At 36.7% G+C, this 23241-nt stretch overlaps 1 protein-coding gene across 1 annotated transcript; it reads left to right on the top strand.

Annotated features, from left to right (window-relative positions):
- The first annotated feature begins 290 nt into the window (after positions 1-290).
- On the top strand, positions 291-23217 carry Gm6121 (predicted gene 6121). The gene is made up of 9 exons (NM_001114754.1): positions 291-399; positions 1879-1998; positions 7604-7670; positions 8210-8244; positions 11381-11506; positions 11819-11882; positions 20081-20162; positions 22609-22707; positions 23027-23217. Exons 2-9 carry the CDS (start codon positions 1902-1904, stop codon positions 23093-23095), a joined length of 639 nt encoding a protein of 212 aa, NP_001108226.1. The 5' UTR covers positions 291-399; positions 1879-1901; the 3' UTR covers positions 23096-23217.
- The last annotated feature ends 24 nt before the right edge of the window (positions 23218-23241 follow it).

Genomic DNA, 23241 nt, shown 5'->3' with positions numbered 1-23241 from the left:
GAGCCTCTACTGTTGAAATAAAGTAGTGCCGTTTGCAGTGTTTCATATGTTTCACATTTGTTCAAGTTTTTCAAGTATGTAAGGGCTTAAAAACTAGAAATTGTCTTAAAGCCAGTAGTAGCTCATTCCCACCTTCTGAAAACTCCCTTTGAAGCAATGGTGCCTGGTACTCCATGTACGCATGAGCAGGATATATTCAGCCAATCAGCACAGACCTGATTTCTCCAGCTTGCATCACAAAGGGTCCTCAGAATCCTCAGTCCAGGAATCTCTGCTGACAACGGTTTTTTACCATTGAGGAGTTGAGCACGGAAGGGTGCAGTTGTGAAGGTGTTCACCTCTGAGATAACCTTTAAGTGATAATCGGCTCTGCTCAGGGTTGTTGGACAGTTAATCGAGGTATGACAGGGTGGGGCATATCAGGCCCAGGTGGCCACTAGGTGAGGGAATGCCTCATGATCGCCATTTCCTATGGCTTCTGATTGTTAACTGAAGGTGGAGGACCATATTCATGGCAGAGGATTGAACAGATCAGGGCCTTAGAAGATTGTGAACCCTTGGAGGACACAATCATGGGGCCTTGGGATAGGATCAGAGAGCTGGCTGCAGGATTGTGGGTCGGGGGAGCATGGGGCTGTGAGTGAGGAGCCTTGGCGCTTGTCCTGTGTGCTGTAAGGAGCCTTAGGGTCCAACTTGGCGCTTGCCCTGTGTGCTGTCCCGGATCCAATTAAAACACACTGAGGATTCCTCCCTCTTCATTGTCTTCTCTACGGTGTGTTCCTTTGGTATAGACTGTATGGACATTGCAGAGAGGGGAGTGGCGTAGGAAGAATGAATGAAAAGAAGAAGAGGAGACATTACAAGAGATTAATAAGTAATCTGGGAAGGATTCTGAACAGGGATCCTCCTGTCTAATCGCCCATGTATTGGGATTAAAGACTTGGACCACCAAGTTCAGCTTTTTCTCTCAGTTTTAGTTCTGTAGGATGGGATCTTCCTTTGTAGCTCAGGCTGGTCTGGCTTGGGCTGGCCTTTAACTTACAATCTTCAGATGTTTGAAATCCTCGGCTTCCCCCAATCCCAAATTTCTCCAATATAAGGATTTTCTGTGTGGGTAGTGGTGGTGAGTGTTTGTTGTAGACTGAGCATTGGGTCTTCTTGACATGAATATATAGTTACCATGTTCATCATCTTTCTGGATAGTACTATGAATTTACTTTAAAACTGAGATATACTGAAAATCAGAATTGCTGATGTTTTGTTTAAAAAGAATCTTTGGGAGATAGTACCAAAATTCAGATGCCTCAAAGTTTAAATGCAAACACATTTTGCTCATCATTTTTGGTGAGAAAGGGAGGACTCATGTATTAAAGGCTGGCCTGTTTTTGCCTTTTTTAAACTGAGAAATGACAGATTGTTAACTTGGGTTCTAAAGAAGGATTTAAAATAAGTAAGTTAAAGAAGATTTTAAAACAAAGTTGGGAGGGAGAGGGACATGATAAATGGGATACATGAAGGAAATTTTAAGGGGAAGCATATATATATATATATATATATATATATATATATATATATATATATGTGTGTGTGTGTGTGTGTGTGTGTGTGTGTGTGTGTGTATACATATACACATACACACACACACATACACATGTACACGTGTGACCATATTGAATATGTATGCAAAACTCTCTGATAAAAACAAATTATTAAAAATATAAGTGTTAAAAAACAAAAGAAACAATCTTTCAATGAGCTAAGATAATTATATAATTATTTGACTTTTTGACATTTTTAACTATTTAAATGATACCTTTGGATTTAGATAACTACATTTTTTTCTTTTTTCCTTTTTATTTTTATTTTTTAACTAAGAAGACAACTGAGCGCTTAAGAGAAAAATGTCTATTAAGAAACTGTGGGTGATACCAAAGGATGGTTACTTATTACTTCTTGACTATGATTCAGATGAAGAAGAAGAGCAGGCTCATTCTGAAGGTATCCAGTCTTCAGTATTGATTGTGTCCTGAAGTTCATTAGACCTTTCCCAACTCACCTGCAATGGAAGAAGTCTTTTCTAAGTTTTCATATACTTCATTTCTAATTTTACCTATATCTATATATTCCTATACCTGAGTTTTAGCAGTGCATATACCTACTCTTGGCACTGTAGACATAATATGTTGAGAAACGATAACTTGCTATGATTTTACCCCAGAAAAAGACATGAACGTTGTTCCTATATGTTAGCAAAACATGAATTTATTTCATAATACCTGCAAATAAATTATTTCATTCCTTTTTTCTATTGTATATTTTCTTTATTTACATTTCAAATATTATCCCCTTTTCTATTTCCCCTCTGCAAATCCCCTCTCCTCTTACCTCTCCCCCTGCCCCCAACACACCCACCCCCAATTCCTGGCCCAGACATTCCTTAATACTGGGGCATAGGACCTTTACAGTACCAAGGGTCTCTCCTCCCGTTGATGACATACTAGGCCATCCTCTCCTACATATGCAGCTGGAGCCATAAGTCCCACCATCTGTTTTATTTGATTGGTGCTTTAGTACCAGGGAACTCTGGGGGTACTGGTTAGTTCATATTGTTCATCCTCCTATGGGGCAGCAAACCCCTTATGATCCTTGGGAACTTTCTCTAGCTCCATCATTGGGGACCCTGTGCTCAGTACAATGGATGTCTGTGAGCATTCACTTCTGTATTCGTCAGGCACTGACAGATCCTCTCAGGAGACAGCTATATCAGTCTCCTGTTCCCAAGCTCTCGTTGGCATCTGCCATAGTGTCTGGGTTTGTTGGTTATTTATTGGATTGATCCCTGAGTGAGGCAGTCTCTGGATTCATTCAGTCTCAGCTGCAAACTTTGTCTCTATAACTCCTTCCATGGATATTTTGTTTCCCATTCTAAGAAGGAATGACGTATCCACACTTTGGTCTTCCTTCTTCTTGAGTTTCATGGGTTTTGCAGATTGTATCTTGGTTATTCTGAGCTTCTGGGATAATATCCACTTATCAGTGAATGCATATCATGTGTGTTCTTTTGTGATTGGGTTATCTCCCTTAGGAAGATATCATCCAGATCCATCCATTTGTCTAAGAATTTCATGAATTCATTGTTTTTAATAGCTGTGTAGTATTTCATTATGTAAATGTACCACATTTTCTGTATCCATTCCACTGAAGAGGGACATCTGGGTTGTTTTCAGCTTCTTGCTATTATAAATAAGGATGCTATGAACATAGTGAAGCATGTCATTATTACAAGTTGTAATATCTTCTGAGAATATGCCCAGGGAGGAGTATTGCTGGATCTTCCAGTAGAACTATGTCCAATTTTCTGAGGAAACACCAGACTGACTTCCAGAGTGGTTTTACCAGCTTGCAATCTCACCAGCAATGGAGGAGTGTTCCTATTTCACCACATTCTCGCCAGCATCTGCTGTCATCTGAGTTTTAGATCTGAGCCATTCTGACTGGTATGAGGTGGAATCTCAGGTTTATTTTGACATGCACTTCCCTGATAATTAAGGATGATGAACATTTTTAGGTGCTTCTAAGCCATTCGGTTTTCCTTAGTTGAGAATTCTTTGTTTATCTCTGTCCCCATTTTTTAATGGGGTTATTTGATTTTCTGGAGTCCAGATTCTTGAGCTCTTTATATATATTGGATATTAGTCCCCATCTGATTTAGGATTGGTAAAGATTTTTTTCCCATCTATTGGTTGCTGTTTTGTCCTATTGACAGTGTCCTTTGACTTATAGAAGCTTTGCAATTTTATAAGGTCACATTTGTCTATTCTTAATCTTACAGCACAAGCCATTGCTGTTCTGTTCAGGAATTTTTCCCCGGTGCCCATGTCTTCGAAGCTCTTCCCCACTTCCTCCTCTATAAGTTTCAGTGTCTCTGGTTTTATGTGGAGTTCCTTGATCTACCTAGACTTGAGCATTGTACAATGAGATGAAAATAGATCAATTTGCATTCTTCTACATGCTAACTGCCAATTGAGCCAGAACCATTTGTTGAAAATGTTGTCTTTTTTTCCACTGGATGGTTTTTGCTCCTTTGTCAATGATCAAGTGACAATAGGTGTGTGGGTTCATTTCTGTGTCTTCAGTTCTATTCCATTTATCTACCTGTCTATCAGTATACCTGTACCATGCAGTTTTTATCACAATTGCTCTATAGTACAGCTTGAGATCAGGCACGGTGATTCCAGGAGAGATTCTTTTATTGTTGAGAATAGTTTTTGTATCCTAGGTTTTGTTCTTATTCCAGATGAATTTGCAAATAGCCCTTTCTAACTCAGTTAAGAATTGTGTTGGAATTTTCGTGGGGATTGCATTAAATCTTTACATTGCTTTCGGCAAGATAGCCATTTTTACTACATTAATCCTGCCAATCAATGAGCATGGGAAATCTTTCCAACTTCTGAGATTTTCTTTGATTTTTCTTCAGAGACTTGACATTTTTATCATACAGATCAGTCTTTCACTTACTCAGTTAGAGTCACACCAACGTATTTTATATTATTTGTGACTAATGTGAAGGGTGTTGTTTTCCTAATTTCTATTTCATCCTGTTTTTTCTTTTTGTAGATAAAGGCCACCGATATGTTTGAGTTAATTTTGTATTCAACTACTGCACTGAAGCTGTGTATCAGATTTAGGATTTCTCTGGTGTAATTTTTGGGGTCACTTATATATACTATCATATCTTCTGGAAATAGTGAGATTTTGCCTTCTACCTTTCCAATTTGTATTCATTTGTTCTCTTTTTGTTGTCTAATTGCTCTGACTAGGACTTCAAGTACTATGTTGAATAGGTAGGGAGAAAGTGGGCAGCCTTGTTTAGTCCCTGATTTTAGCGGGATTGCCTCCAGTTTCTCACCATTTAGTTTGATGTTGGCTACTGGTTTGCTGTCTACTGCTTTTATTATGTTTAGGTATAGGCTTTGAATTCCTGATCTATCCTGGACTTTTACTATGAATGGGTGCTGTATTTTTTCAAATGTTTTCTCAGCATCTAATGAAATGATCATGTGATTTTTGTCTTTGAGTTTGTTTCTATAGTGGATTAAGTTGATGGATTTCTGTATATTAAACCATCCCTCATCACAGGGATCAAGTGTACTTGATCATGATGGATGATCATTTTTATGTATTCTTGGATTCAGTTTGCAAGGCTTTTATTGAATATTTTTGCATCAATTTTCATAAGGGAAATTGGTCTGAAGTTTCCTTTCTTCATTGGATCTTTGTATGGTTTGAGTATAATTGTAATTCTGGCTTCATAGAACAAATTGAATAATGTTCCTTCTCTTTAGATTTTGCATAATGGTTTGAAGAGTATTGGTATTAGGTCTTCATGAAGATCTGATAGAATTCTGTACTAAACCCATCAGATCCTGGGCTTTTTTGTTTGGGAGACTATTAATGACTGCTTCTATTTCTTAAGGGGTTATGGGAGTATTTCTAGGGTTTATCTGATCCTGAATTATATTTGGTACCTGATATCTGTCTAGAAATGTGTCCATTTCATCCAGATTTTCCAGTTTTGTTGAGTATAGGTTTTTGTAGTAGGATCTGATGATTTTTTGGATATCCTAAGTTTCTGTTGTTATGTCTCCCTTTTCATTTCTGGTTTTGTTAATTAGGATGATGTCTCGGTTTCCTTTAGTGAGTCTGGCTAAGGGTTTACCTATCATGTTGATTTTCTCAAACAACCAGCTCCTGGTTTGGTTGATTCTTTGTATAGTTCCTTTGTTTCCAATTGGTTGATTTCATTCCTGAGTTTGATTGTTTCCTGCCTTCTATTCCTCTTGTGAGAATTGGCTTCTTTTTGTTCTAGAGCTTTTAGTTGTGCTGTCAAGCTGCTCCTGCATCCTCTATCCTGTTTCTTTTTAGAGGCATTCAGAGCTGTGAATTTTAGTCTTATTACTGTTTCCATTGTGTACCATATGTCTGGTTATGTTGTAGCTTCATTTTCATTAAACTCTAAAAAGTCTTTAATTTCCTTCTTTATTCCTTCCTTGACCAAGTTATCATTGAGTAGGTTGTTGTTCACCTTCCACATATATGTGGATTTTCTATTTATATTATTATGGAAGATCAGCATTAGTCTGTGGTGATCTGATAGGATGCATGGGATTATTTCAATATTTTTATATCTGTTGAGGCATGTTTTGTGACTGATTATATGGTCAGTTTTGGAGAAGGCCTCATGAGGTACTGAGAAGAAGGGATATCCTTTCGATTTAGGATACAGTGTTCTATAGATATCAACTAAATCCATTTGTTTCATAACTCCTGTTGGTTTCACTGTGTCTGTTTTTAGTTTTTGTTTCCAGGATGTGTCCATTGATGAGAGAGGGGTTTGGAAGTCTTCCACTATTATAGTGTGCAGTGCAATGTGTATTTTGAGGTTTACTAAAGTTTCTTTTATGAATGTGGCTGCCCTTGCATTTGGAGCATAGATGTTCAGAATTGGGAGTTCCTCTTGGTAAATTTAATTTTGATGAATATGAAGTGTTCCTCCTTGTCTTTTTTGATAACTTTGGGTTGAAAGTCAATTTTATTTGATATTAGAATGCCTACTCCAGTCTGTTTCTTGTGACCATCTGCTTGGAAAATTGTTTTCTAGCCTTTTACTCTGAGGTAATATCTGTCTTAGTCTGTGAGGTTTGTTTCTTATATGAAACAAAATGCTGGGTCATGCTTACACATTAAGTCTTTTAGTCTATGTCTTTTTATTGTGGATTTGAGTCCACTGATATTAAGAGATATTAAGAAAAAGTCGTTGTTGGTTCCTGTTATATTTGTTTTTAGAAATGGAATTTTGTTCATGTGGTCATCTTCTTTTAGTTTTGCTGCAAGATTACTTTCTTGCTTTTTCTAGAATGTAATTTCCCTCCTTGTTTTGGTGTTTTCCCTTCATTATCCTTTGAAGGGCATGATTTGTTGGAAGATATTGTGTAATTTTGGTTTTGTCATAGAATACCTTGGTTTCACCATCTATGGTAAAAGAGTTTTACTGTTTATAGTAGCCTTGGCTGGCATTTGTGCTCTCTTAGGGTCTGTATGTCAACTGTCCTGGATCGTCTGGCTTTCATAGTCTCTGGGGAGAAGTTAGGTGAAATTCTGATAGGTCTGCCTTTATATGTTACTTGAACTGTTTTCCCTTACTGCTTTTAATATTCTCTTTTTTGTGTGCATTTGGTGTTTTGATTATTATGTGATGGCAGGAATGTCTTTTGTGGTCTAAAGTATTTGGGGATCTGTAGGCTTCTTTTATGTTCATGGGCATCTCTTTCTTTAGGTTAGGGAAGTTTTCTTCTATAATTTTGTTGAAGATATTCACTGGCCCTTTAAGTCTGAAATCTTACTTCTCATCTATACCTATTATCCTTAAGTTTTGTTTTCTCCTTGTATCCTCAATAACCTTGATGTAATTATTTCATTTATAAAACTGTTTGAAAAACTCACGTGGGCAGTTTTTCCAGAGAAATGCAAATTGAAAATACTTTATTAACTATTACTTATATAGCATACTTTCAAATGTTTCCATTTTCTATTGTCAATATAGTAAAGAGGCCAGCATTTGGCAAACATGAGAATATGCCGCCTCAAGTAGAAGCAGATGAAGATATAAGGTAATATTTTCAATTTTTCCCAGTTCAATAGAGTACTTCAAAAGTAGTGTTTGTGATCCCTTCACTGGAGGAGTAGATTCAGGAAAGTCAACAATTCATGGTCAGATGCAGCTATATATTGAGTTCAAGCCCAGCTTGGGGTCCTTAAGTCCTTGTCATCACAAACACATAGCAACTAGGACAATATACCCACCTGCATGGGATCTTCCCAGATATACACACAAACAAAAGGAGAAACATAATAAAAATAAGAGGGGGACCATCTGGGAAGAAGAAGGGTCTCAGCAAGTGTGGGAGAGTTATGAATAAACTACTGTGGGGTGTAAATGTATGAATTGTTAAAAGTAAATAATTCAGGTTCACTTTGGTTGTCTGCCATGTATTTTATATGCATATGACATTTGTTCCAAACCAAACATTATATATTTATTCTAAATAATTAAAAGAAGTTCCTGTGTAAAGTTTTTTGTGTGCTAGGCAAATGCTCTACCAGTCCACTATATTTCTAGCTTTAAAATTTTATTGTCCTTTCTTCACAGAGATGAACAAGACAGTATGTTGGATAAATCTGGAGGTAGGTGTTTTTGGAGATATTTGCCTGTTGTTTGAAGAGGACATAAGATGGCATCAGATCTCTATAAACCCTACAGCATAAGAGGATAATTTTAGGTTTCACAGTAATTGTAGTTTTCTTTAAAACACATACAGATGACTACTCACCCAACATTCAGAAACAAAGATTAGCTGAAGGTGTACCTCAGTGGTACAGCACCATGTAAAAGCTATGAGTTTCATCTTCAGTGGTGAAAAAAACAAAACAAAACAAAACAAAACCCAACCAACACACGAAATTAACAAAACACCCACCAAACAAACAAAACACAGCAATAAGCCTAGCAAATGAAATGTTAGTTTTCCCAGTTTGCCCAATTAACTGTAAAGTGAGCAAGAAATGCAATTGGCTATTATAAGGAAACAAACAAAACCAGCATTAAGCATTTTAGGAACCTAAATTTAGGCATGATTAGAGAAATACACCCCCCCATATAAAAAGACAGTGGCTACAGCAACATAACAAACCTTGCAGAGGGGCTAGAATTATGGCTCACTTGGTAAAGTGCTTTCCTTGAAAATATATGGACTTAAGGTGGGGACCTAGAATCCACTTTAAAAATGCAGGCTGCAGTCCAGTGCTGAGTAGGTAGAGATAGCTAGCTGGCTAGCCAGGCTAGTGACGTTGGTGAGCTGCAGATTCAGAGAGACCCTGTCTCTGAAGATTTAAGTTGGATCAGGCAGTGGTGGCGCATGCCTTTAATCCCAGCGTTTGGGAGGCAGAAGCAGGGGATTTCTATGTTTGAGGCAACCCTGGTCTACAGGTTGAGTTCTAGGTCAACCAGGGCTATACGGAGAAACCCTGTCTGGAAAAACAAACAAACAAAAAATGTAAGTTGGAATATGATTGAGAATAAAGCCTTCTTCTGCACACATATACTGAAATGTATACACATCATTTTTGCTGAATCTCTTTTTATGATTTACAGAATCCTTTAAAATTATGTTTTTTTTTCTTTTTCTGGAAATAGACAATATTAGGAAAGTGTCATATTTCTATAATCTCCACTGTATATTAAAAATAAACATCTATCGAGAGAAATGATCCAGCATACCTTAAAACACACACAGGACAGGGATGGAAAGATAGCTTTCAAATTAAGACCACTTGTTGCTCAAAAAACAAGGTTTAGTTCCTAGGACCCATATAATGGCTCACAACCATTTGTAATTCGAGATCCAGGGGAATTGGCATCCTATTCTAGTTTCTATGAGCACCAGACATGCATGTTGAACAAATACAAACATGCAAAAGCACGTTAGTTAAATACATAAAACAAATCCGAAATACACATAACAGCCCCTTCAACTGAAACAAAGTAGGAGAGTCTTCTTTAGGGTTCATTTTATTTTAAGTTTCAAGTTAGTATTGCAAACTTGGAAAATGGAAAGCTTCTGGGTAGTAGTGGCAGCTAAAATACTACCTCTTTTTTGCTCCTTGGATGACAGATGACTGATAGAGCCTCTCTCGCTTTTGCAAGCATGTGCAAACACGGCCAGTCAGCAAGGGGCTTTGCTGAGATTGTTTTACAGCTGCCCAAACCCTGTTACCCAGTATGCTTTGTGGTGGCCACGAAGCTGAGTTCTTGAGGAAGGGAAGTTTCTTGAGGAAGCATGGTAGGGGGAAGTCTCTGTGGAGGTAGTCAGTGACCTGTTAAAAGATGGTTAATAATGGTTCAGGTGGGGGTCCGGGTGGGGTGAAGGTGGCAGGGCGGAGGTGTTACTTCCAGAGTAAGGAGAGGAGGTGACCCTCCCTGGACTCCGGATAGCACTGCTGCTGGGTTCACAATCGACTTTACCCACTTAGACCTCTGCGGTGAAAAACGGAGAACTTCACTAAGGGCAGGAGTTTGAAAAGCCTAGCATCTAGCAGAAAGCAGGAAGGCCATGGAATTGGAGACCCTGAAAGTCTTCCTTGGGCCTGGGGATGTGAAGTGTGAGTAAACTGGAGGTCAGTTAGTGGCAGAAACAGACTAGAACCTTTTCTGTGCTGCTGCTACCCGACAGAAATTCATTAAAAACAAACTGAAGACGAGTCTTCATTTTCTTCTACCTGGTGTTGAAAGGCCAGATTGCCGAAATTTGTATATATAGGATCCAAACAGCCTCAAAATCCCGAGGCTCCTCTCAGCCTCTGAAGTGCTGGAACTTCAGACATACTTCAGGCCAGGCTGTGTTTATTTATGTGTTGTTTTGGTTTAGGGAAGTAAGCTCTAACTCTGTATCTCAGGAGTGTCTGAAACCTCATGTGCAGCTTGAACTGGCCTTGAAACTGAAGTCCTCAGCCTTACAAATGTACTGGGACCTGAGGAAACATGCTTGTTTTATTTTTTACTTTTAAAATTTGTGGGGGTTTTTCATAGTTGAAGATTGAACCCAGAGCTTCTTGCTGTAGCAGTGAAATATATGTCCAGCCAGACAGAACTTTATAATTTAGATTTGTATTTCGATGAAAAAGATTGAGGAGCTTGGTTGTGATAATAGCAACTATGATTTTATTTGGAGATTGAGATGCAGACACATTTGCTCTAACTTATCAAAAACCTTGCAGGAATGGGACCAACATGCAGATCCTCCTATGTTTAGATATAAACCCACATGAAGTCACAGTTAAAGCCATCATAGTGTGTGTGTGTGTGTGTGTGTCTGTGTGTCTGTGTGTGTGTGTGTGTGTCTGTGTGTGTGTGTGTGTAAGAGAGAAAGAGAGAGAGAGAGAGAGAGAGAGAGAGAGAGAGAGAGAGAGAGAGAGAGTTTTAAACTAAAAAATAACAAACCTCTATTCTTTTATAGTAAGGAAGACCAAGATACTTTATTCAACTTAAATAATTCTTTTTAAAAATGTGTACATATTAAAGTTAAGGTTATTAATGGCTATCTTTGAAGCCAACTATTGTGTTCCATGTTTAAATACTAAAGTCTTTAGTATTAAATCAGAGGGTAATAGAAATATGGTTTTATCTTTAAACTCTTCATGCAATTATGAAGTGCTGTTTTTGTAAAAATCATTCCTTAATGTTATTTTATATTTCAATTTTATTAGTTTAAGTGATTTTTTATTCAAAAGGCTTGAGAAAATTTCTTTTTTTATTTTAAATCAGAAAACGTAAGTTTCTCAGAGGAATGGCAGCGTTTTGCACGTTCTGTAGAGACACCAATGGAAAACTGGAATTTGTTAAGTGGTGAACAGCAAGTTAGGAATGCTTCAGAATTGGACCTTATGGAAGGTACCAGATATTTAATGATGGGCATTGATGTTAAACTTCCTTTTTTTCTCAGTTGTTCTTCTTAGGCTTGTAAAGGAGATCAAAAATCTCATATTGTATCTCTTGTCTTTAATCACAACATATAAATAAATTGCTTAAAACATATTTTTAGATGACAATTAGACATTACTTGATTTTGTTTAACTTCTAGGCAAATAATAGATCTGCTTTAAAACCTAATGTTGGCACTATGCCTGAATGATCACAAAGTATTTCATTAAAATTTGCAAAATAACATAATTGTTTTAATATCTTGTTTTATTACGAACCCAGTACAGAATCCAGTAACTCATGATGATGGGAATGCAAATCCTGAAGAAGTAGTTGGAGATACACGGTAATATGTTCAAACTTACTATTTCCTTCTTAGTGTAAGTACTTCGAGAAAAGTTTAATTGATTGTATAGCAAGTAATGTATATTAATAATTGAAATAAGATATATACTATAAACAATATTTCTATAAGATTAATCCTTAATTTGAATGGTTTTCTTGGAGGCTGTAATGTTGTGGGTCAAACTCTCATCGTCCTGCTTGTAGGACAAAAGCTGAGCAATCAAACAGTATCCCCAGCATCCTTACTTTGTAAAGCTTTAATTACTTCACAGATCTCCAGTACAAAATATACTGGGAAATTTTGAAGGTACATTTTTGGATATATAATTTGTTTAAAACTATATAGTATTAACATAATTTATATATTAGATAATATTGATTAATATACTATATGACATCTTAATGACTTATTTATATGTAGTATTTTGTGAATATTTTTATTTTAATTTAATTTATTTATTATGTGATAATATCTTTATTTACATTTCAAATAATAGCCCTTTCCTGGTTTCACCCCAGAAACTCCCTATTCCATTACCCCTCCCTGTGATACTATGAGGGTGTTCGCCCACCCACACACTCCCACTTCCCCACCCTCGCATGTGCATACACTGGGGCATTGAACCTTCACAGGACCAAGGACCTCTCCTCCCACTGATGTCTGACAAGGCCATCTTCTGCTATATATGCACTGGAGCCATGGGACCCCCTCTTTTGTTGATGGCTTAGTCCCTGGGTGCTCTGGGAGGTCTGGTTCATTCATATTGTTGTTCTTCCTATAAGGTTGCAAACCCCTTCAAATCCTTCAGTCCTTCCTCTAACTCCTCCACTGGGAACCCTATGATCAGTCTGATGGTTGGCTGTGAGCCAAGCTCTGTCAGAGCCTCTCAGGAGAAAGTCATATTAGGCTCCTGTCAGCAAGCACTTGTTGGCATCCACAATCGTGACTGGGTTTGGTGTCTGCATATGGGATGGATACACAGTTTGGGCAGACTCTAGATGGTCATTCCTTCAGTCTCTGCTCTGTACTTTATCTCCATGTTTCCTCCCAGGAGTATTTTGTTCCCCATTCTAAGAAGGACTGAAACACGCACACTTTTGTCTTCCTTCTTCTTGAGCTTCATGTGGTCTGTGGATTACATTTTGGGTATTCTGAGCTTTTAGACTAATATCCACTTATCAGTGAGTGCATACCATGTTTGTTCTATTGGGATTGGGTTACCTCACACAGGATTATATATTTTAGATCCATCCATTTGCCTGTGAATTTCATGAAGTACTTGTATCTGTACCATTACCATACATTTTTATCATTATTTCTCTATAATACAGCTTGAGTTCAGGAATGATTCCCCCTGAAGTTCTTTTATTGTTGAGAATAGTTTTTTGATATACTGGATTTCTATTATTCCAAATGATTTTTCAAATTACTCTTTCTATTTCTATGAAGAATTGAGTTTAAATTTTGATGGAGATTGCATTGAATCTGTTGATTGCTTTTGGCAAGATGGCCATTTTTACTAAATTAATTGTGCCAATCTATGAGCATGGGAGATCTTTCCATCTTTTGAGATTTTCAATTTCTTTCTTCAGGGACTTGAAGTTCTTATCATACAGATCTTTTGCTTGCTTGGTTCGAGTCACACCAAGGTATTATAATTTGTGACTATTGTGAAGGGTGTTGTATCCATAATTTCTTTTTCAGGCTGTTTATCCTTTGAGTAGAGGAAAGCTACTGATTTGCTTGAGTTAATTTTATATCCAACCACTTTGCTGAATTTGTTTATCAGGTTTAGGAGTTCTCTGTTGGAATTTTGGGGGTCACTTACATATACTATCATATCATCTGCAAATAGTGATATTTTGAATTCTTCCTTTCCAATTTTTATCCCTTTGACCTCTTTTTGTTATATAGTTGCTATGGATATAACTTCTAGTACTATAAAATACTACTATATTATATACTACTGTGAATAGGTAGGAAGAGAGTGGTCTTGTCTTGTCTGATATTAGTGGGATTGCATCAAGTTTCTCTCCATTTAATTTGATGTTGGATACTGGTTTGCTCTATATTGCTTTTACTATGTTTAGGTATGGGCCTTGACTTCTTGATCTTTCCAAGAATTTTATCATGAAGAGTTATTGAATTTTTGCAAATGATTTCTCAGCATCTAATGAGATAATACTGTTTTTTTTTCCTCAAGATTTTTTACATAGTGGATTACGCTGATGGATTTCCATATATTGAACCATCCCTGTATCCCTGGGATGAAGAACACTTGATCATGAAGGATGATCATATTAACATGTTCTTGGATTAGGTTTACCAGAATTTTATTGAGTATTTTTGCATCAATATTCATAAGTGAAACTGGTCTCCAGTTCCCTTTCTTCATTTGGGTCTTTGTATGTTTTGCGTATAAGTGTAATTGTGGCTTCATAGAAAATTGAATAGTGTTCCTTCTCTTTTGATTTTGCATAAAAGTTTGAAGAGTATTGGTATTAGGTCTTCCTTGAAGGTCTGATAGAATTCTGTACTAAACCCATCTGATCCTGGGCTTTTATTTTTTGTGAGGGGGTTGGGAGCCTATTAGTGACTGCTTCTATTTCTTTAGGGGTTATAGGAGTGTTTACAGGGTCTATTTGATCCTGATTTAAATTGGTACCTGATATCTGTCTAGACAGTTGTCCATTTCATCCAAATTTTCCAGTTTTGTTAAGTATAGGCTCTTATAGTAGGATCTGATGATTTTTTTGGGGGGGGTTCCTAAGTTTCTGTTGTTATGTCTCTCTTTTCATTTCTGGTTTTGTTAATTTGGATACTGACTCTGTGCCCTCTCTTTAGTCTGCCTAAGGGTTTATCTATTTTGTTGATTTTCTCAAAGAACCAGCTCCTGGTTTGGTTGATTCTTTGTATAGTTCTTTTTGTTTCCACTTGTTTGATTTCAGCCCTGAGTTTGATTATTTCCTGCCTTCTACTCCTCTTGGGTGAATTTGCTTCCTTTTGTTCTAGAGCTTTTAACTGTGCTGCCAGGCTGCTAGTGTATGTTCTCTCCAGTTTCTTTTTTGGAGGCACTCAGAGGTATTAGTTTTTCTCTTAGGAATGCTTTCATTGTGTCCCATAAGTTTGGATATGTTGTAGCTTCATTTTCATTAAACTCTAAAAGTCTTTAATTTCTTCCATGACCGAGTTATCGTTGATTAGACTGTTGTTCACCTACCACGTGTATATATATATGGGTTTTCTATTATTTATATTTTTATTATTATTATTATTATTATTATTATTATTATTATTATTATTTGGGGGGTTAAGACAGGGTTTTTCTGTGTATCCGTGGCTGTCCTGGAACTCACTTTGTAGACCAGGCTGGACTTGAACTCAGAAATCCACCTGCCTCAGTGTCCCGAGTGCTGGGATTAACGGCATGTGCCCCCATGCCTGGCTTATTTCTATTATTATTGAAGATAAGCCTTAGTCCGTGGTGACTTGATAGGATGCATGGGAATATTTAAATATTTTATATCTGTTGAAGCCTGTTTTGTGACCCATTATATGGTCAGTATTGGAGAAGGCATAATGAGGTGTTGAGAAGAAGGCACATTCTTTTGTTTTATGATAAAATGTTCTATGATATCTATAGATATAGATATCTGTTAAAACCATTTGTTTCATAACTTCTGTTAGTTTCACAGTGTCTCTGTTTTGTTACTGTTTCCAGGATCTGTCCGTTGCTGAGAGTGGGGTGTTGAAGTTTCCCACTATTATTATGTAGGGTACAATATATACTTTGAGCTTTAGTAAAGTTTCATTTATGAATTTGGTTGCCCTTGCATTTGGAGCATGGATGTTCAGAATTGTGAGTTCATCTTTGTTGATTCACCCTTTGACAAGTATAGTGACCGTCCTTATCTTTAAAAAACAAAAACAAAAACAAAACAATAACAAAAAAAACAATAACAAAAACCTTTTGGTTGTAAGTTGATTTTATTCCATAGTAGAATGGCTATTCCATGTTGTTTCCTGGAAATATTTGCTTTCAAAGTTTTTTCCAGACTTTTCCTCTGAGGTAGTGTCTGTCTTTGTCACTAAGGAGGGTTTCCTGTATGCAGCAAAATCCTGGGTTCTGTTTATGTATCCAGTCTATTACTCTATGTCTTTTATTGGGGAATTGAATCCATTGCTATGAAGAAATATTAAAGACCAGTGACTGTTGGTTGTTTCCTGTTACTTTTGTTGTTTGAGGTGGAATTATGTTTATATTGCTATCTTCTTTGGGGTTTCTTGAAAGAAGATTTCTTTCTTGATTTTTGTATGGTGTAGTGTTTCCCTCCTTGTGTTGTAGTTTTCCATCTATTTTTTTGAAGGTTTGGATTTGTGGAAAGATATTGTGTGAATTTGATTTTATCATGGAATACTTTGGTTTCTCCATCTACGGTAATTGATAGTTTTGCTGGGTATAGTAGCCTGGGCTGGCATTTGTGTTCTCTCAGGGTCTATATAACATCTGTCCAGAATCTTCTGGCTTTTATAGTCTCTGGTGAGAAGTCTGGTGTATTTCTAACAGGTCTGCCTTTTTATGTTATTTGACTTTTTTCCCTTACTGCTTTTAATATTTTATCTTTAGTGCATTTGTTGTTCTGATTATTATGTGTCGGCAGGAATTTCTTTTCTGGTCCAGTTTATTTGGAGTTCTGTAGGCTTCTTGTATGTTCATGTGCATCTTTCTTTAGGTTTGGAAAGTTTTCTTCTATAATTTTGTTGAAGATATTTGCTGGCCCTTTGACTTGGGAATCTTCTCTCTCTTCTATACCTATTTTCCTTAGGTTTTGTTTTCTTATTGTGTCCTGGATTTCCTGGATGTTTAGGGTTAGGAGATTTTTGCATTTTGCATTTTCTTTCACTGTTGTGTCAATGTTTTCTATGGTATCTTCTGTACCTGAGATTCTCTATTCTATCTCTTGTATTCTGTTGGAGATGCTTGCATCTATGTCTCCTTGGTTTTCTTTCTCCAGGTTCATCTCTCTTTGTGAGTTTTTATTCTGTATTTCCATTTTTAGATCTAGATGGTATTTGTTCAATTCCTTCACCTGTTTGATTGTGTTTTCTTTAACTCTTTAAGGGATTTTTGTGTTTCCTCTTTAAGGGCTTCTAGCTGTTTTCCTGTATTTCTTTAATGGAACTATTTTTGTTCTTAAAGACCTCTATCATCATCATGAGATGTGATTTTGAATCTGAATCTTTCTTTTCCAATATGTTGAGGTATTCAAGACTTGCTCTGGTGGCCAAACTGGGTTATGATGATGCCGACTAGTCTTGGTTGCTATTGCTTATATTCTTGCACTTACCTCATGCCATCTCATTTTCTTTGGTGCTACCTTCCCTTGCTGTCTCTGTCTGGAGCCTGTCCCTCCTGTAATCCTAGTTGTGTCAGAACTCATAGGAGTCCAGCTGTCTCTGAGATCTTGGGATCCTGGGATCCTGATATTTTGGGGGTGTCTGAGCTCCTGGAAGTCATGCTGCCTCTTGGATCTTGAAAACCTGGTGTGACCAATCTCCTGAGATCCTGCTGTGTCAGAGCTCCTGGGGGTTAAACGTTTTCTTGGTGTTGCAAGATTTGGTGGGGTGCCAGAGCCCTAGGTTTTCTCTAGACACAGTTGCATACTGCAAGGAACCTGTGCCTCTGGCCGGGAGGATGATTTTGTTTCCCTGGTTCTTGTGGGGGTCCCAGATACACAGGTTGTTGGGAAAGATGTTGTGCCCTCAGCTGTGCTCTTCTGTCAGAACTCCAGTGTTCCTGGGTGTGTCTGATCTCCTGGGAGTTGAGCTTCCTCTGTGATCCTGTGATCTTGAGCATTTCAGAATACCTGGGAGTCATGCTCCCTTTGGGTGTTTTAAGAGTGGGTGCAGAGCCAGTACCCCAGGTCTGATCCAGGTGCAGTTTCAGACCAGAAGGAATCCATGCCACTGGAAAGGCAGGAGTTCCCGTGTCCCTGGATCCTTAGGGACTAAGTTAATCCTGATGTTGGGGCCATTCCTGTCATCCTGGGAGTGTTAGAGCACCTGGGATTTGAGCTTACTCTGGGTATTGTGGGACTAGGTCAGCACCCAAGATCTATTCATGACACGGACTCTTGCAAATATTTTTGATTTAGCATCATGGACTTATTTTTGCCTGTGGTACAGAAGTGAAAATGGTGCTTTTTCAACAGGTGTGACATTAATTAAACTTAATTTTAATTTTTTCGTATATTTGTGTCTGTGGTGCATATATACACATGTGGAGGGCAGAGGAGGATGTTGGGTTTTGCTCTATTTCTTCCCACCTTATTCCCGTAAGACCTGCTCTTTCACTGAACATGTAGCTAGATAAGCAGCCAGCAAGTCCTAGCAATTCTCACTCTGCCTACCACAGTGCTGCTATTGTAGAAGCAACCATCCATGGTTAGTTTTCCAAATGGGTACTAGAATCAAACTTGCGAACGTCCTCCTTTCACAGTAAACCCTATTTATTACTGAGGCATCTTCATAACTGCATTGAAGGGATTTTTAGAGGAAAAAATGATGTAAACTTTTCTACATTCCATGTATTCAAAGCTAAGTGATATATATACAAAATTCTGTACATACAACAGTATTTCTTTGACCCAGTATTAATTTTATATTAAGTCAGTTTCTTTTCTAAAACTCCTCTGTGCTTTTCTTTATATGACACAATGGAAAAATGAATTCTTTAATATAACCCTTATTACTTATTTTTTTTAAATTTTATTTTATGGGTATGTTTGTTTTGCTTGATTGTGTGTATGTACACAGCTTGTATGTCTTGTACCTGAGGAGGCCAGATGAAGGCATTGAATTCCCTGGAACTGGAGTTATAGGTTGTGAGCAACCTTGTGGATGCTGGGAATCCATTCTCAGATCTCTGGAAGGGAACCAGTGCTCTTAACTGATGAATCATCTCTCCAATCCCCTCACTGATTTTTATAAAATGAATTATGTAACTGAAAGTGAAAGACAAATTTACTAACCAGTGAGGGAATGAAACTCAGATCCCATAGAATCTATTTTAAATTATATGTAATTGAATGTTGCATGAGCTTTCTTATGGGATAATAATTTATCTTTGATATATAGTCTCACTATGTATGTCAGGCTGGCTGGAATTTTCCTATGTGACCTATGTTGTCCTTTACACTGGAAATCTCCTGCTAAGCTTCCTAGACTAGGATCATAGACCCAAAACGTCTTAAATGGCTTAAGAAACAATGCTCTTAATACCTATTTTTCAGACATATTTGTGTATTAGTGTTTTGCTTACAGGTATATATGTGCACCACATATGTGCCTGTTGCCCATAGATATAAGATGATTATTTCAGACACCTTGGACCTGGAGTCACATAAAGAGAAAACACATGGAAATTTATATCAAAGATTCTTTCAAAAAAAAATTCAAACAGAAATTAGAATGACTTTAACAAACGAACAAATGGGAGAGGTAGAGTTGTTAGTTTTGTAGGGTCACATTTGTATCATTTTAAAAATTATATGTGGCTGAAGTTGAAAAAAAAAACATTACTGAGCTTTTAGTAAAAATGTGTGTCTTTGATTTTGTCTAAGCAGTTAACCCTATAACTTCATGCCTTCAAGGAAACTAAATCTAAATCTTAGAAATCTGTGAAAATTTTTATTTTCTACTTTAAGTACCTGTTAATGAGATTTTAAAATTAGATTTACATTCATTGTGGAAACACAGAAGTCTTGCACAAAATCTTAGAAGTGTAATTTGTTGTTTATTATGTTTAACAATATGGAAAATAATCAATTACATATGCAGACAATTTGTATATTTTAATTGACTTATGTTTTGCACTAAGTCTTAACTGAATCAATATAGGAAAATAAATTAGACATTATATTTGATAGAAAATAATGAAAAAATACTTTGAAATACAGTTAATTTTCTAAAATAAGATATATATGTATTAAAACTTCTTTAATTTTTGAAAAGCTAAAACATAAAAGAAGACTTCTCTGATAATCTTTCAGGGGAAAAAAACTATAATGATTTCCCATTAGATAATTTTTTACTGCTGTTTTTCTTTTTATAGTATGAAATGGTCAATTTAATTTGTTTTGAGTGTTCTTTTTCATATTGGTATGAAATGTGACTGCTTTTATTACTGTGCTTTACAGAAAGAAGATCAACAACAAATTGTGTGAGCAGAAATTTGATATGGATATACAGAAATTCAATGAAGAACAAGAAAAATCAGTGGTTGGCATCATAACTAACTTTATAATTAACCTAGAATAACTAAGTATCAAATAGGAATGGAGAAACTAGCCTTGTGTTGGGCACATGCAACGAAGTTAATTTTCATTATCTATCTATCCTTGGTTCTGTTCTAGTCCTACTGAATTGTAAAGCAGAGAAGTATGATCATATACTATATCAATGAAAACCACTAGGTATTTTCTGGTAGACCAGATTATAAATTTTCAAGAGGCAGACTTTTGCTGAAAGATGAAGAGAGGATTACCAGTTTCTACGAAAGGAAGCACACTATGTCAGCCTCAGGTACAGTGGAAAGGAGAGAGAAAGCTTACTTACTGGTGTCATCTGGACTCTGTTGTTAATATTCGAAAGCCAACTCAAACTGGCAAATCAGTTCTTACAATCCTAAACTTAGTACAAATTTAGTAACAACAGTGGCTAGAAACAACCTTTCTCAACAGCCCTGGCAGAATATTCCTGTGGAAGAATATCACCAAACTATTTTAGATCATCTCTCCATTACTGTACCAATGACTGTAGTCATCACATAGTTTCCAAGTAAGATCTGAGATGATGACCATATTAACTATTTTTTATTTGATTGGTTAATAGTTTGAGAAGTATTCAATTTGAAATGAACAGGAGATCCATTCCTGCCTGGGAAGGCATTGAGGAAGCCGCCATTATGAGTCAGTTCTGGAAAGAGATAGGGACTAAAGATAAAAAGTAAATGAATACTCCAATTGAAGGCAATTTTTAAACCTTGAACCCTGGATGAAATTTCAAGGGGGAGTAACCATCCTTGTATATGAGGAGTCTAAAGACAGACTCCCAGAGTAATTCAATATTTGTAATTCTGCATGAGGTGGGGGTGGGGGGTGAGTGTGAACCAGTAAGGGAAGAGAACGATTGGTACAAATTAAACTACCATGAGTGAAGGAAAACATTTAAGGAAGAAAAGTTCACTAACTTTGTCATATGTTGCTAATTGGCCAAACAAAATAGATTTGCAGGGCTGGAAGATGGTTTATTTGGTAATCTTTCTCACTGTAGGTATGGAGACTCGAGTTTATATTCCCTGAGTAAGCATGCACGCACACACCTCCACCACCACCACTACCACCAACACCACCAACAACAAAACAAACTAGCAAAACTAAAAGCAAACCACCACAACAATAAAAGTTGGTGTGGTGGTGAGCATTTTAGAACCACCAAACTCAGATTTAGTTCAGAGATAAGAAGATTCACAGAGCTTCCTAGCCACCAGTTGTAGCCTAATGGATGAGCTCTAGGTTCATTGAGACCCTGTCTCCCAAACAGTGGGATGCAACCAAAGAAGACACCCAATATTAATCCTTTGTCTCCATATGTATGCACGTGTACATTTTTTAAAGGGAAACTTCACAAAGTGCAGGTCATTGTACTTAATCAGGATGATTTGAGTGGAAATGTGAGGTACAAAACTGATCACAGTGAATAAAGGACAAAATAGGAATCTAGTAGCACAATGAGAAAAGGTGGAAACGGCTTGTCTTAATTTTTTTAAATGCAAATTACCATGGTTGTCTGCCAACATAAAGAATACAAAGAGAAATTTATATTACTTCTTCCATGTGTTACTTGAGATTGGAACCTAGAGAAAACAAATCTACCACTAAACTTTGTCCCCAGACATCTTTTTACACTTTATTTCGAGGCAGGGTATCTTTAAGTGATCAAGACTATTCATGATCTTGTGATCATTCTAACTCAAACTTTATAAAAGTTAGTTTTATAGGCATTACACTGACGACCAGCTAAAGTCATGAATTTAAAATAACAGTTACAATTGCTGAAACTCTTGACAATAGTTGAGAAAAGTGAAGGTGTTGGACTTAGTAAAGAATAAGTATAAGGCATCCTTAAGAAAGGAAGAAAAAGTAGAAGACATGGCACATACACCTTAGGTGGGGGCTAGATACAGAGATGAGGTAATGAACCACATCCTGGGATTACTTCTGCTAGTTAGAAAAAGGAGGCCACCATATGGTAAAAGCATTAACACTAGCTAGAGTTAAGCTTCCAGGGCTAGGATTTTACCAAGTTCATGTTTACATGGTGCATGCCTATAAACTTAAGTACTTGAGAGGCTAAGGCCAGTCTCTGCAGCATGGCAAACAATTTCTCATAAAAAAAGTTTTATTAACCCACAATTGGTAGTATAATTGTATTTCATGTTACTTAAAAATATAAGTATATTTAGTCATAATAGTTGTTAAAATGTTAAATCACTTGGAAAACTATTCCTTTTAATTTTCATATGGAATTATTTTTGCTCACGTAAACATTTTAGTATTGGAAATACATTAAGTGGTTGGTTGTTAGCCTAGCATTCATGCTGCATGGCAGTAACAACAAAAATGAACAGAATTGTTACAGTAATGTTTTCATTTTACATTTGTAGAACAATTATCAAAAAGAACAACAAGCATTAAAACTGTCCGAATGTAGTCAGAGTCAGACCCTGGAAGCAATTGAAGACATGCATGAGAAGTCCATGGAGGTATGTTGCACATGGTCCATAAAATGTCCTTAGGAAACGAAATATGTTTTAGGAATCAAAAAGTTTAACTACTTGCTATTTTGAATTATTTCTTACTGAAGTGACTGATATTATCTGTAAAATCCTAATGACTTTGTAGGACTTATTCAAGACATGAAATGATAAATTGGGAATTTGACCTCAGATGTACCTCATAGTTTATTAACACTATAATTATCCTGCTTAACTAAACATAGCACATCTATACATCATTTGCACAGAATCTTTCATATTTGTATCCTTGGGAGTTTCTTTAGTAAGAAGTACTTTTCTGTTTTAGGGTTTGATGAACATGGAGACCAACAACTACGATATGCTTTTTGATGTAGATAGTGAAGAGACATTATGAAGCATACTCTGAAGTACTCTTCTCCTTTCCCATCTTCAGACTAATGAAGCATACATATTTCTCACTTGCTGGTACATTGTAACCAAATAAAAAATTCACTAACATTTTTGTCTCCTATGAAACAGAGTTTGAAAGGCTCTTTAATC

Source organism: Mus musculus, chromosome X (assembly GCF_000001635.26).
Source record: "Mus musculus strain C57BL/6J chromosome X, GRCm38.p6 C57BL/6J".
In the NCBI taxonomy this organism is placed as follows: Eukaryota; Metazoa; Chordata; class Mammalia; order Rodentia; family Muridae; genus Mus; species Mus musculus.
Note: the sequence above shows the minus strand (reverse complement) of the source record. Positions and strands in the feature narration are given on the sequence as shown.